This window comes from Eucalyptus grandis, chromosome 5 (genome assembly GCF_016545825.1).
Source record: "Eucalyptus grandis isolate ANBG69807.140 chromosome 5, ASM1654582v1, whole genome shotgun sequence".
Classification (NCBI taxonomy): Eukaryota; Viridiplantae; Streptophyta; class Magnoliopsida; order Myrtales; family Myrtaceae; genus Eucalyptus; species Eucalyptus grandis.
In genome coordinates, this window is record NC_052616.1 from 48,439,818 (window position 1) to 48,454,473 (window position 14,656).

Genomic DNA, 14,656 nt, shown 5'->3' on the forward strand with positions numbered 1-14,656 from the left:
CCAAGTTTCCAAAGTTTATTGTCATTCTTTTGGTTCCAACACCTAATATACTATTGTGCACTTTCTTCGACCTTAAAGCAAACAATCATCAGAACCCAAGGAATTAAATTCAATATGTTGAAACTTGATTGAATAGGTAATTAGATGACGAATTTCTGTGTGCCATATTGTGATTTTAAATTAAAGTGTCATATGTAGAGATAAGAAGTTTCACCGATTGTTTATAGTAAATATATTGTTCTTTCACATTAGTTTGTCTAAAAAAGGTATTTCGAGATATTTCAATCTTTATCCCTTTTCTTAATTCAATTTCATGTCAACGTGTATCTGTTTCTTAATTCTAATTTATGTCAACGTGTATCTGTTTTTCCGGCATCAGTTTTTCTCCCAAAAACAAAAAGAGAAAAGAAATTGTGCTTTCATTGAGAGTCGAACTCAAGACCTCCCGCTTACTAAACGGGTGCTCCTAACCAACTGAGCTATGAAAGCTTGGACGTTAGATTCTCTTACTAATAAATTAATTATTGAATACAGTCATCCTTAGATAAACACGCAAAGGCTCAAAACCTGGTAGCGAAGCGACGTGATATAGGATGAAAACTAATGGTGCGATTATTTCAGAAAAAATCACCGTTTAAGGAAAATGTGTTATAAATTTATTTTTCTAACTTTAAATACTGATGTTTTTCAACAAGTCAAACACGTTGAAATCTGGAAAACTAATTTGCGAAAATATAGGAATATATGTGTGCTCTTGGGCATAGAATCTTTACCCATTCTGTAGGTGCTTTTCTAATAAAACTCCCATTATGGATCTGAGATGACAATTAGTGGTACTTCTCGCTTTGTTTGCAATTTTTTAAACTTTCCCCAATGCACACCCTCAAAAAATGGCGTGACCGGTTCATTCCTTGTCTAACCTTTGTGCTACGAGATCACAAAACGATGCTTTCTTGCCACACGAGATGCGCCCATTTTCAGTATATCTGCTGGTAGAGACACAACCACCCTCTTAACAGTTCAATGTCAATATATTTTTCAGCGATTCCCAAATGTCACAGGCATTTGTAGGATACGGTGTGCGCGACACCTCATCGGCTCGCGCTGCAGTAAACTGGAAGTTTAAACAAAGCTGATTTCCCTGAATCTTATTATAATAATAAAAAGAAGAGAAGTTGAGACCAAATTTTGAACCAATTCAGCTCGGTAAATTTTTTTTTTTTATCAATTGAGTCTCAATCATTTTGTAATTTGTCAATTCAATCAATTCGGTCAAATTTAACGTACCGCATCGGCAACAATTTTTAAGTAATATTTTATTTTTTCCAAATTATTTTATTAATTTTTTATCATTTTTTTTCTCTGTATTTTTTTTTCTTGCGACCAGCCAAAGGGAGGATTGGCTACTTGCGAGAACTAAGGCAATTGGGTGAGCTCGCCTCGCGCCGTCATTGTTGGCAAGGTGAGTCCTTTGCCGAATCTAGCAAGGGCTCGCCTTGGTTCCGGGGACGGGCTAGAGGGGAGGGTTAATCATTGGATTGAGGTGACCAAGTGAGCTCACCTCGTTGTCCCAAGCAAGCCCTATTGGATGCGGCAAGGCTCCTTAGCCAATCGATAGGCTCACCCCGCAATCGCAAGACAAGCCCTTGCCAGATCCATTAAGGGTGCCTCGCCATTGCTAGGTTTGGCGTGGTGAGTCCCAGACAGGCTTGGTGAGGACTTGCTTTACCAATGGCTAGGTAAACCTAACTCGCTAAGCGATATGAGACAAGCTCGCTTGGCCGCCTCACCCAGTGGTGGTAGCCTTCGCCTGGCCAATTGTTGAAGCTAAAGGGAGGAGGGAAGAGGGGAAAAAAGGAAAAAGAGATAATTTTATTATAAAATAACTTGAAAATATAAAATAATATTAAAAATTGTCTCCGCACTGACTGAGTGCCACGTCACCAACCAAATTTGAACAAATAGATTGAACTGGTACAATTGCATAAAATTTAAGCACTTAATTGGCCAAAAAAATAAATTTAAATCCAATTAACACTATTACAATAAATTCAAGACCTTTTTTTTTTTTATAATTTTCTCCCAAAACTTAGTTAACCACTTGGGAGAAGTAACATCGACAAGTTCTTTCACTGGTAGCTCTAAGTACAATGTCTCGATCACTTCAAATGATGATACTGGATTGGACTGATAAAAATACATCGCAAGTTCCCACCTCAAAAGATAATGACAATTGAAGATGATGATTGGCGTCGCTTTGCTATATGAACAAAATCAATAACCCTATTGCACAAAAATATTGCATACCGAGCATTACCATTTGGCTTGCATCAACTAATCATACTAGTTTTCCCCATCTATTGACACACGATCCTATGTAATCAAAAGCTCGTCGTTCTTCTTCAACTAAAACAGAAATTCTTGAGTCAGAAAGTTCAAGGACTCTATGAACTCCGATTGGCTTACCCTGGTCGGAATGAGTTCCCTTCGATGTACCTGCACAACATGCAGATAATCATAAAATTAGTGCCAGGAGTCGCAAAGTTGGAGGGCATCGAGCAAAATGAAGATTCCGATACGTGCAAAAAGGGACTCATTTTCTTTCAAGAATGGGTGTTTGTAGAAAGCATCAGGAATTCTTCCGGAAAATTGATTGTGATCCAAATATCTGAGATCAACAAAGAAACTTCCGACATGAAAAAGTTGGTAAATAGATTAAAGTAAAAAAAAAATGTCATTGTTTTAGTTAGCTCATGATAAGATGGCAATCATGCTCACACGTGGATATAATTAGAAGAAAATGACAAATGACATTTATATTGAGAAGTCAATAACGCTCTTTATTGACTATTCATTAGAAATATTATTAAAAAGGCAAACCATTTCTTTTGAGCTGACATTTATATTACATAATATTGATAGTCTTTCTTTTACTCTCTGTTCTTTCTGATACACTAAAACAGTTTCTCTTCACTGACAAAGTTCCATTACCTACATCATATACAGCTATTGTATACACCATTCAGTGGTGTCTAAACCATTACTGTTTTTTACAGTACTACTACTAATATTGCCAAAGAAATGACTAGTGTTCAAATATAAATATCCACATACAAAAACTGACTAGTCATGATTATAATCCTTTTTTAAATGAATCCTCCTGGGAATCCAAAGAAACGTTATAAGTACGGAAAAGGCAACTTACAAGAATGTTAGTTTAGGAATACGAGCAATTTTCGGTTGGTATAATTCCTGACATTTTGTTGTAGGACAAATACCTGCAATTGACAGAGCAATCAATGCCATGACAGACTTAGGGTAAGAAAAGTAGATCAAAACAGCAATGATATGGACTGATGGGTATTTTAGATGTTTACGCATATAAAAAGAAAACAACAACGACAGAGAGGCGCCAAATGATACTTACAAGATTTCCAGTTGGTGACATTAGCAAGTTGTGCTGGAATACCTCCAGTAAAATAGTTGTTATTCAGATAACTGTCATATTCAGAATTTCACATGGAATGAGTTTGTTAAAAGCAAAATCATACCAAGCTTCCACAGTTAATAACTACAAACTTGCCAGCAATTGTACTACAAGTTCCTCAAAGCTGGAAAGCAGCCTTCATTTCAGTGTCAGTTCCTCAAAGTACCTACTAAATGATTGTTACCAACATCCCTATGGAAGCAAAATTTAGCAATGGGATTAATAACAAGTAAGAATAAAATTAGTGCTCTATTAAAAGATTTTCTAATGAAAAGAAAAATTTACAGGTGACGAGATTTGGCAAGTTGCATAATCCCTGGCGAAATTCGTCCCGCCAAACGGTTCTCTTGCAGATAGAGATATCGAAGTTCAGGAAGATTAGCAAGCTCCGCAGAATTTCCCCCTTAAAGTTATTGAAGCTAAGATATCTGCAGAAACTTTGGCTTGTCAGGCACATAGGAAGGTAAGAAGTAGCACAAAGTGAAGTGCCCTTGTTAAAACAATCCACTATCACCTTGCAGGGTACAACATAATCATTTTACTCATAGTCACAGAGGAGAAATAACTTACAAAATGCGTCAGACTCTTCAATTTCACCAATCTCTGGAGGAATCACATCTTGCAGCTTATTCCATCGCAAGTTGCTGGCAACATAACAGAGATTCAGTGAAATCACTTAAAGGCATGGATACAATATACAGTGACCAGTGCATTAAAAAAATCCCAAGGAAGGCTGTTTCCTGTGAAAATTATCATATGGCAGTCATAAGGCCTAAAACTCAACAGGTAGTCCACTGATGCTCACTGGACATGATGTTCTACTATATCGAGCCAAACAACATTACAAAAATTTGCTGCAGCATTAGCAAAGCAAAATGAAATTATTCATCCATAAGCCAACAATCTTACAGTATTTTGAGACGCTTTAACCACCAATCTGAGGAGGAATAGGTCCAGTCAATTTGTTGTTATGGAGATCCTGCCGGTGGAGACAGACATATCAGTTGATAATATGATAATAGATAACCTAATTATGCTGTGCAATTAGGACACAGAAAAGTCAAGGACTTAACACTGTTTTTTTCAGAAAAGACTCTAGTCTCCTCATATGTTGTTTAAATATAGTAATTTATAAGTGGAACTGTGGAACAACAAATGCATGCACTGGTGCAATTTTAATAGAAACCAAAGTCATCATAATTTCAGCACTTTAGTATCTTGGATCATGGTACAAATTCACACGTTACACGTTTAGTGAACTAAACTCATGACCGAAAGAAGCTTGCAATGACACAGGAACTTACAGGCTAGTCAGATCCAGCAAATTAGTAACAGCTGTTGAAAAGGCCCTACTATCGAGACTGCATAGACCTCCTGTAGGAAAAAACCAGTCGAGTCCAACATATAGACATGAATCAAACCAATCTATCTGATCACGCAAATGGCGAAGCATATACTTCGAACCACAAAAATGACATCAACAGAACCCACTAACGGCCAATTCACAGGAAATCCCAAATGGAGAACAATCGTAAACACAATTCGGTCACGACCCTATAGTCTCCTGGAGGAGCACGTCACGCCAGACCAAGGTGGAAGATCGCCGTCGCCGCACGGATCATCCCCGACCCACGAGTACACTACCTCCACGAGCGACGCCTTAATCTCGTTCAATGCCTTCACTGCAACCACATTTCAAGCGAAGCACCGCGTTAATTTTTTTTTCTTAAAAAAGCATTCGCAGTATTTGAGAAGTCCGCAAAGAAAACACAACAGGCAATCAATCAAGCAGGAGGAATGACCTCGGCTCTACTCCCAAAACATCCCAATTTTAGCTAACTTCAACTAGAGAGGAACGAACGAAAGACCGGCCAAATCCAAGCGCCGGCGAGGATAAATAGAGGAGGACAAAAAAGCGGGAAAATCTGGAAGCGAGAGATCGCGCGGGAATCAGCCACCGGCGATCGGGCTTACCGTCGCGCTTGAGGGTTTTGGAGAAGGCTACGGCGGAGAACAGCAACGGCGAGACGAGGATCGGGTGAGATCGCGAGCGGGAAGCGCGCCATGAGACGGGGGCGCGCTCAGATCTGCGGAGGCGAGGGATCGACGCCGAGAGGGAGATCGATCTTCTTCTTCTTCTTCTTCTTCTTCTTCTTCTTCGTGTTGGCGGAAGTGGGGATGTGAAATTATTTCAGTCCGCAGTGGGATTGGCAGATCTGAATGCGACGGGGGTCGGATCATCACCGACGAGCTGGGTTTCGATTTCTCTTATTTTTATGTGAATTATTGGAGAAAATAATGATGGGCGTTAAAAAGGAAAATTGAAATTGTTTTACTACGCGTCTAGACGCGGAAATGCTCTCGCCTGCTCTTTTATATTTTTATTCATTTGTCGTCCACATTTCAAATGCTCTTATTTTCTCAACTAAAATCCGAAATGAATCTTATTTCAAATTGAGTTAAAAGTGATCAAATCATTTCAAATAAGATTTGAGTAGCTATATTGTCTTGAATGAAGGTCTTTAGCTTGGTCGGTGACTATTCCGACTATTAAAGAAGGATATTTTGATCATTAAAATTTGTAACTATATCTTTGTAATATTTTGATTTTCTTTCTTTTCCCTATTTTCCTCTTCCTCCCTTAACTATCTCCTTCGTGACGGTGAACAAAGGTCGCCCACCTCAAGTGAGGCCAGGCCTCATCGGTGTCAGGCGACCCTTGCTAGATTCAACAATGGCAGCCCTTGCTCGACATCGATGGGGGCTCTCCTGGCCTGAGTCCAATAACTTGCACCATGGTCATGGAGGGAGGGGGACAAGGAAGAAGGAAAAAAAAGAAAATAAATAGGAAAAAATTGAGTTAAAAGACAAAAATGCCCTTGATCTAAGATTAGACTCATTTTTAAACTAATATGGCTATTTAGGCCCTTATTTAAAATAAGTTCTACTTGGACCATTATTTAAGACGATTTTGGTTATTTCAAGCCTTTATTTGAAATAATATTCATTTGTGCCATTATTTGAGAAAAATAATGACACTTCAAGCTAATATTTGAAATTTTCTCTAACAATAATGAGGGATAAGTGTATTAAAATCTTAAAATTTTTCATAAAAATATAATTGAAATCTAAAGTTATAAAAAAAGTGTAATTAAATCATAAAACTTATCTCAATTAGTATAATCAACATTTTCGATAACTTCGGTCCAACTTGATTGACATAACATTCAATGTACTTTTTTGAAAATATTTTATTTCTCTATGTGACAAATCATGCGGCTAAAACAAGAAATTTAAGGTTAAAATGCATTATTTTAGCCAAAATCTAATTTTTAATAAGTAGAATATTTAAATTAAATGAAAAAAAATAAGTTACATCAAAAATTTTAAAAAATGGGAACATAGGGGGAAAGGCAACTGGCAAGGGGCCCCTGGCCATCGTGATCACCGCTCCACCATCGCCTGGAAGCAGCAATTGTTGTGGGATGGCCGATCAACAATAAGCGACGATCACTGGGCCTAGTAGCCAGCAACCTTCATTGATTGCAAACAAGAACCGATAAACTCTCCCAAATTCCTCCCCAGACATGAGCAAGGTCACGCAATAGTGTGGCCCTCGGCCAGATCTAGGTGGAGGGCAGGTGACCTTCATCTCGAATTTGGGGAGGGCTGCAACCATCGCCGACCACACGCCATCCCCAACCATTGTCGGCCTTTTCGCAATAGTGGGGTGGAGTAGCCCTTGCTATTTTCCCCTTCTTCTTCCTTTTTTGTAAATAAAAATTTAGCTCGGTTTTTCATTAAATTTAAATAAATACTTATTAAAAATAATATTTTGGTCAAAACTAGTCATTTTAACTTTAAATTTCATATTTTAGCTAAGGCATCACCACGTGAATAGAGAAAATACTTAAAAAGTTCGCTAGCATTTTTGTTATTAGAGTTAATAGAATAACTTAATTGTACAAATTTGACAAGTTTTATGATTTTTTTTCTATCAAAGTAATTCATTTCCATGGAAATACAAACAAAAATATTGCAATCTAGCGCTAATCAAGACAAATCCAAGAGAACTTCTTTAAAATGAGTTATTGATAACAAGAGGAATCATCAAAACAATATTATGAGTCACCTGCTCAAAGAGCATATAAGCTATTTCTTTAAACCAAAATCAGCTGTTGCACCGAATCCATCTTTAGTTATGAGCACACACTAAGATCCATTTATTGCTGATGGCTTTGCCTTTGGTGGTATGGTTGCCTGCTCTTTAAATTTGTATTTATTTTTCCTGAGATTAATAATAATAATAATAATAATAATAATAATAATAATAATAATAATAATAATAATAAACCACAAACCTAAACTATCCCACATTCACACAATTGCCTAATTTTTGTTGTTTAAATCATTAATCCTAAAACTTGTACTCGTATAACATATTCACTCTCTTTTAGTGACACAAAAACCTCAAATCTTATGTCCGTTTGGCATATTTACCCATCATTAAAATTCCATTAGTAGATGCCGTTAAAAATCTTATGTGTTTGCCTACATCGATGATGGAAAGTAAATGGTGATGACATGGCAAAAATATATAAACTTAGTGTATGTTTTGGTTTCTTGTTATCTTTTACTCTTTTTTAAACTTCCTCCTTGGTTTTCTTCCTTGGTTTGGCGACAATAAGGATGGTGACAACGGGATGATAAGCACCAGCAGTGGCAAGGGTTGACAGATGATAAATGTGTGGTGCAAATCTAAATTTGTGATTTTTTGTGTCCCACCGGCTGTGGTGACTTCCTAGGTAGGCTTCAATCCTCCGAGGGAGCACGCATGGTTACTGCGTGATTTACGTTGCACGCGGGGCAGGTCCTCCTGGGTCACTCCTGGCTTACGTGGTGTTGTTGTGGCCTGGTTCTCATCCAAAAAAAAAAAAAAAAAAAAAAAAAGAGCTTATAATAAACGTGTCATATGGATACAAGTATGAGATTTTTTTTTGTAGCACAAAAAAAATTGAGGTAAATGTGTCCCATAAATATAAGTTTTGAATAAATTGTCCAATGAGTACAATTGAGATTTTTAATATTACAAAAATAATAATCTTGAGGCCAATGGGCATATTCTAGAGTTCTTTGTAGCTTTTGCCCTAATAATAGTAAGTATTCACATAGCTAGTCAATGCTCGTGTTAGAATATTTATATGTTAAACCACTCATTTGTCCATAAAATTTCACTCTAGGAATTCTAGTAGACGGTTTTTAGAATTTTTATAAAAAAATTAATTTTTATATTTCTATTTTTCTTTTATTTTTTTCCTTTTTTTTCTTCTAAGTTCGCAATTCCGCTAACACTTGCCGGTCATAAAAGCGCTAACCATCCGACCATAACAGACCTCTTGGTTGTTGGGTGAGGGTTGCCACTCTTGCTTACATGGGCCGAGAGCCACGAATTCTTGTCCCTTGTCAATGAGGGTCATTGGACTTGGCTCCATGGCTCCATGGTCGGCAAGGTTCAGCTAGTTGGACTTAGAAGAAAAAAAAAAGAAAAGAAATAACAAAATTAAAATATATAAAAATTGGCCTCCCACATTTCTTAAGTCCAACTTCACCTAATATGTGTTATAAAATGAGTTTGTTTTTATATTTTCATATTAATTAGAAGTGGGCTAGTTATCAACTCATTTAAGACCCATTAAGTTGTTAGATGACCTATTTAGACCTCCGTTTAAGCCTTCTTTTATAACTTAAGGCAACTCATTTTGCCAAATATAAGTTAATATATGGGTTTAGACCAATTTTACACTCTAGTTGTGAACTCACAAAATCTCGTATGCTCAAAATTTACTTACCTATATTTTTGGATTTTAATAATTAATTGAAAAGGAAAATCAAAATACTATGTGATGTAAAAGTAAAAATGAATATAAATCGTTTTGCACGTGAGATCCCAATTACTAATAACAAAGAAAAACATGATTTTGAATATGATATGAGTTTACTAAGACACATGAACCTAAAGCTAACACGCCATAATACAATGTAGTCAGCTAGAAATTGACACGAACTGACAATCTTTGATAAATTTTTGATAAAAAAATTGTTTGCCATCGAATTGAAATAGTTTGTCACAACATGAAATGACATGAGTATCAATATCGATATAATAATACAATAAATATCTAAATTTGGTTAGGCTCTTTTTCTTTTGTTAATCATGGAAATTTAAATCCGCTCGGCGTAATTTACTAGCGTACAAGCAAACCCAACTCCATTTCCAATTCTAATCTTTCCAAGGAAATCGTTTAAGCGGTTTTGTACGTAAGCCACCGTTTCCTTTTAATGTTTTCACGGTACGGTTAGCTCAACATTTATTAAAATTTTCAAGTTTTAAAGTTGTTTATTTGTGGGGTCATCAATTGATTTTTTTCGTTTGGCATATTAAATTTACTCTGATTATCCTGCCGCAGACACTTGAGTCATTAATATTGGGTTCCACATGCTTTTTGTTGCGTTTACTAATTTTGTCGAAAAGGCCCCCACAAGGAGGGAAGGAGCTTGCATCCTCAGTATTTATCTCTAGTAAAATAGAATTTCATCTTGATAGCATGACAGGTAATTAACATGACGAATATACTCAGTCCTTACTTTTTGCTTAATTTTAGATTTTGCGACATACACCTGTTGACTTTTCCTTTATATCAATACGCAAATTCACATATATTTTCTCCATGATTTTTTGAAATTCAAATAGTATCTTAAGTCTATTCGCCCGCACACTACCGTTTGTTGCTTTCCCCGCTGCATATCATTGCCGAGAGAATGGAGCCCGCGCAGGCGCATTATTTAGCGTGGTCGTTCACGGGTTTTGCTTTCTCGAATTAGTAGAGCGAACAAGGCCTAAAGGACACTCTCCCGCCGTTGCCTATGTACCCGAAGAGCTTCACCGGAAAGAGATGTCATATTGAGAATTGGCCTATGGAAATTGAACCCATCTCGATTTAGGGACACCGTGTCGAACCCCGATTTATCCTTGAGATCACAACACGAGGCCCCCCTACTAAAGGTGAATAATAACGTCTGGGAACCGTGATTCAGATGGCACCGTAGGTGATATTGCGATCTCGTGAAGGTAAATCAACCCGAAGTGCGCCTCCGGATACCGTCACCCACGGGATTTGATCGGGAAAGAAATTGAAAAAAAGGGATAAACTGCGCGCGGCTTAAAGAGCAACTGTAAAGCAAGAGCTGTACATATATCGAGTGCAGTAATTGCGAGAAGATGAAAACCTAACACCTCTCTCTCTCTCCTCTTTTGGCATGCACCTTTGAATCTTTGACCATAACACAACATCCAACTAAAAAGTGACATGACAGCTCCTTAGCGGTTAGCCGTAGCAGCCTTGAAATTAATTGAAGTCATGGCATCTCTTGAACCCACCAACGCCAACGCCAAACCTCTGTCTCTCTCCCCAGAAAACCCAGACAAGAACCAGCAACACAGTAAATACACGATCTATATTTGCTAGGTTGTCGACCATTTCCATGCTTGTTTCTGCTCCATCCTCTCCTTCCATGAAACTCTCTCTCTCTCTCTCTAGCTTTCATGGAATTAGCCAAGACAAAGACAAGCGTGGAAATGGGCTCTACTACATGCTACACGAGCATAGAGGGAAGAAAATAAATACATAAAAACCTCGAACGATTGAAAATGACGGTTTGTAGACTTTTAGCATTAGCCGTGCATGTGTGCCCCTCTCCGATCTTCTTTCCTCGTCAGCAATAAATTTGCACGTACCCCGTCGAGCCTTCCTTAATTCCTCCCTCGCTGACACCTAAGGGGAAAAAGAAGGTCTGTTGCTGCAAAGAGCGCATTTCCTCTTACCATACTTATATCAAAGAAGTTCAAACTACCCAAAAAAAGGACTGGAAAATGCAAGAAAAATCTTCTTGAGTGTACTTTCAGTTGTGAAGGGGTTAGGCCCGAGGGGACGAGCCTCTTGTTGACGCCATATCTGGGGTCGATCTCGTCCGGAGGGGGCGGCGGCGGGGGCTGGCGGCGGCGGCGGATTTGTTCGAGATGGAAGCACAGAGAAGAAGTGTAATGCGGCGGATTTTCGCCGGACGAGGATCGCAAGAATGATGGAGGAGGTGGTGGTGGTGGTGGTGGTGGCTGTCGTGGCTCCTCCAAGATTTTCCAAATGAACTGGAAGAGCGGGAGATCATCGCCGAAGTCACCGCCGACGTGGACATTACGGGGTGGAGGCAGAGAAGCAGGGTCAAGATCAAGAACTTGGTTGAAGTTGCAGAGTTGCAGGGGGTTAACGAAGAAGATGAAGATGAAGGTCTCTTCATGATTGGTGGCTGCACTTTGCTGCCGAGAGAGGCCTTCAGAAAACTTTCGAATTGGGGGTTGATGTGAAGACGGGCGCTTTAGAGAGAGAGAGAGAGAGAGGGATGGAGGTGATATGAAGGAGTTTAAATGCGAAGCGAGATACACATGAAGGCAACATAAAAAGAACTAGGGCTTAGGTTTTTTAATTTATTGCCCTTTGTGGATGGGGGTACCTATAGTCGGTAAAGATTCAACCATCCCACTACTGATAATAACACTAGTCACGTTCGATGTGTTGGCTTGTGGGGAATGCGATCGTACCATGGCTTATATGCGAGACCAGAAGAATGTGAACTTAAATATTTTTGTTTGATTTGAGAGAATGAATGATGAAGTTGAGCGTAGAAAATGGGGGAAAACCAAAACTTAATGCCATCACAATTTCACCACCTTCTCTCCATCACATCCATAGCAACATTTAAGTCTCTTAAGTATTTCTTTCTTTTCTTTCCTTTTTTTAAAGAAAATTTGTTTCCTCTATTAGTACCAAGATGAGGTTAGGATAAGGCCCAAATTTGCCTATATGTAAGTGGCAACTAACCTTTAGACGTGCATATCACGCATTCAATTATGACTATGTAAACCTCACAATGTTGAAAGACCCAATCAAATATGCAATGTATGAGTACCTACATAGAGCTTAATCAGGCATGATTTTTCGTTTGTCCTCGAACAATATATCTAGACCCCTCAAAGCATCTTCCTTGTTAGGGACATAATGAAGTTCTCCATTTGACGATTTTGGATGATAAATGAAATTTCGATTCGGGAATAATTGTGTTTGACTCAAATTATAATTAGAACTAATCCATTGAGACCCCTAATTCTCTCGTGTATCGATAATCGTTCATTTGGGTCAAACAAAAATCAATTGTATAATTCTTGACGTAAAATCTAGGTTGATTCATAGAGTTTTAGATAATTTAAAATTCAAAACATGTATCTCATAGCATCGATATCCTATATCTTGTTATTAAAAATAAATAAAAAAATCGATCGATTTGCTTGATTGCCACAAATATTAATACTAGAATTATCATTGAGGAAGTTTAATTTCATGTTGGGTCTAAAATTTAGACTGAGTTTGGTTGCTTCATATCTAATGTATACAACCCTCGTTTCATGAGTGTCAATTAGCATCTAGAGTCGCAAAATTATATGAGGATTTGCCAAATTCCAGGAGAGTAGTATTGCATAGATGCATGCTTTGGTCCCCCACCATTATTTTAGCATCTTGAGTTAGAATTAATGAGGACTTATGTCACCGGAATTTCTTCCGAAACGAAATATCCTTCATTGAAAGTCATTTTTTGACTTATGTATAAAGAAACAAGGGTTCTACATCTATTTCAAACAGAATATATCACAAGCAAAAGGAACCAACAACTTATGTCAGATTAGGACCATAAAAACACAAATTAAGCTGGAATTTAATCAATGACGAGGTTTGAAAGATACAGACTCAATGAAGTAGCTAGATATAAACAAACTAAGCCAAAATTTAATTGAACAACTCAGAGTAAAGATGCACGCTAGAATTTAATCAATAATGTGAATCTGAAAACTAGAACAGGGAAAATAAAGTGCAGTACAGAAAGATAAGAGTACTAAAATTATAATAAATTTGTTTGATTTGTGGGAGGTTCCTAATTGACCACCAGTGGTATTTATAATGGTTGCGTGATAACTATTTTCTAGAGGTTTTTCTAGAGATTTTCGACAGTTGCATTTCCTGGAATTGGTATCCGTTGATGGCCTCCATGTCCTTCTATATCCGCAAATTTCGTGCCCTCGATTTAATAAAACCATGCTTCTATTGCTAAACGATCGGTCCTCCTAGACGGTGTGTTAACTACTTACTTTTGCCTGATCGTTATTTGTCTCGTGATCCTGCTCATAAGTGATAACTGTTCCCTCAGAAAATGTAGACACATTTGCAGATTTCGAAACCGTGATTCATCCACCGCCTCAATTGCTTTGTTTAAGTAAACAGTTGCCGGTTCTTCTCCAGCCATATCAACGGCCGTTCCGAGATCGTCACTGTTCACCGCCACCGATCGACGCAATTGTCCATCCTCCAACGCCGTTCATCCGAGCTCGACTCTACTTTGTTTCTCGGCCGGAAACGCGAGGCGACTCGGCTCCTGCTCGAGATCCTCCGCGGGGGCAAATATTCATCGCGGGCGCACATTGAAGCTTCCTTCATCGATTCCATCAATACTCGTATCTTCGCCTTGCTTCATTAATTGGGTAATCTTTCCTCTGTTTTGCTTTGCTTTGGTTAAGGCCGACCTGCATTAAAACGCTTGGGTACGGATCGCTTAGAATCGAAACTGTCTCTCCTTGATTTACTCAGATCTGAAGGTTGCAATACTGAGTTTGTATTCAAAGCTGCACTGATTTCGAATTTGAGATATGTTTTGGAAGCATACACCACCTGTTCAATAAATTCTACGGAATCTGGAGGGACTCAATTGATAAAAACATGAAAAATTTAGAATTCAATTGGCACAATTAAAAGACTTATGACTAAATTGGTCAAAATATAATAAATTTATTACTTTTTGAACAATTTTCCTTGTATTACCACCCTTCATGAAACATATTTTTTTCCTTTGTAATTTATGGAAGGATGATAGCAATTATAAATGCCTATGGGAGCATTACTTCCTTGCGTAGGCATTTAACACAACCTATGAACTTTTGTAGGATGTCCTTTAGCAAATTACCGACATATACAAGATCGACTTCTGGTGCGCATGGTAAACTTCCCCAGC

The 14,656-nt window shown here is 38.0% G+C and overlaps 1 protein-coding gene and 1 non-coding gene across 2 annotated transcripts; both read right to left on the reverse strand.

Moving 5' to 3' along the window:
* Positions 1-414: 414 nt before the first annotated feature.
* On the reverse strand, positions 415-489 carry TRNAT-AGU. The gene has a single exon. It is a non-coding gene; the product is annotated as a tRNA-Thr (tRNA).
* Positions 490-2,338: 1,849 nt separating this feature from the next.
* Positions 2,339-7,193, reverse strand: LOC104433399 (MDIS1-interacting receptor like kinase 2). Its single transcript, XM_039313807.1, is given in 19 exon segments — positions 2,339-2,465; positions 2,467-2,496; positions 2,594-2,668; positions 3,206-3,237; positions 3,239-3,278; positions 3,428-3,440; positions 3,443-3,498; positions 3,599-3,679; positions 3,773-3,881; positions 3,884-3,924; positions 4,072-4,131; positions 4,397-4,418; positions 4,421-4,466; positions 4,788-4,828; positions 4,831-4,862; positions 5,027-5,053; positions 5,055-5,169; positions 5,462-5,677; positions 7,022-7,193. Coding segments are annotated over 19 exon segments (1,335 nt in total).
* Positions 7,194-14,656: the final 7,463 nt, after the last annotated feature.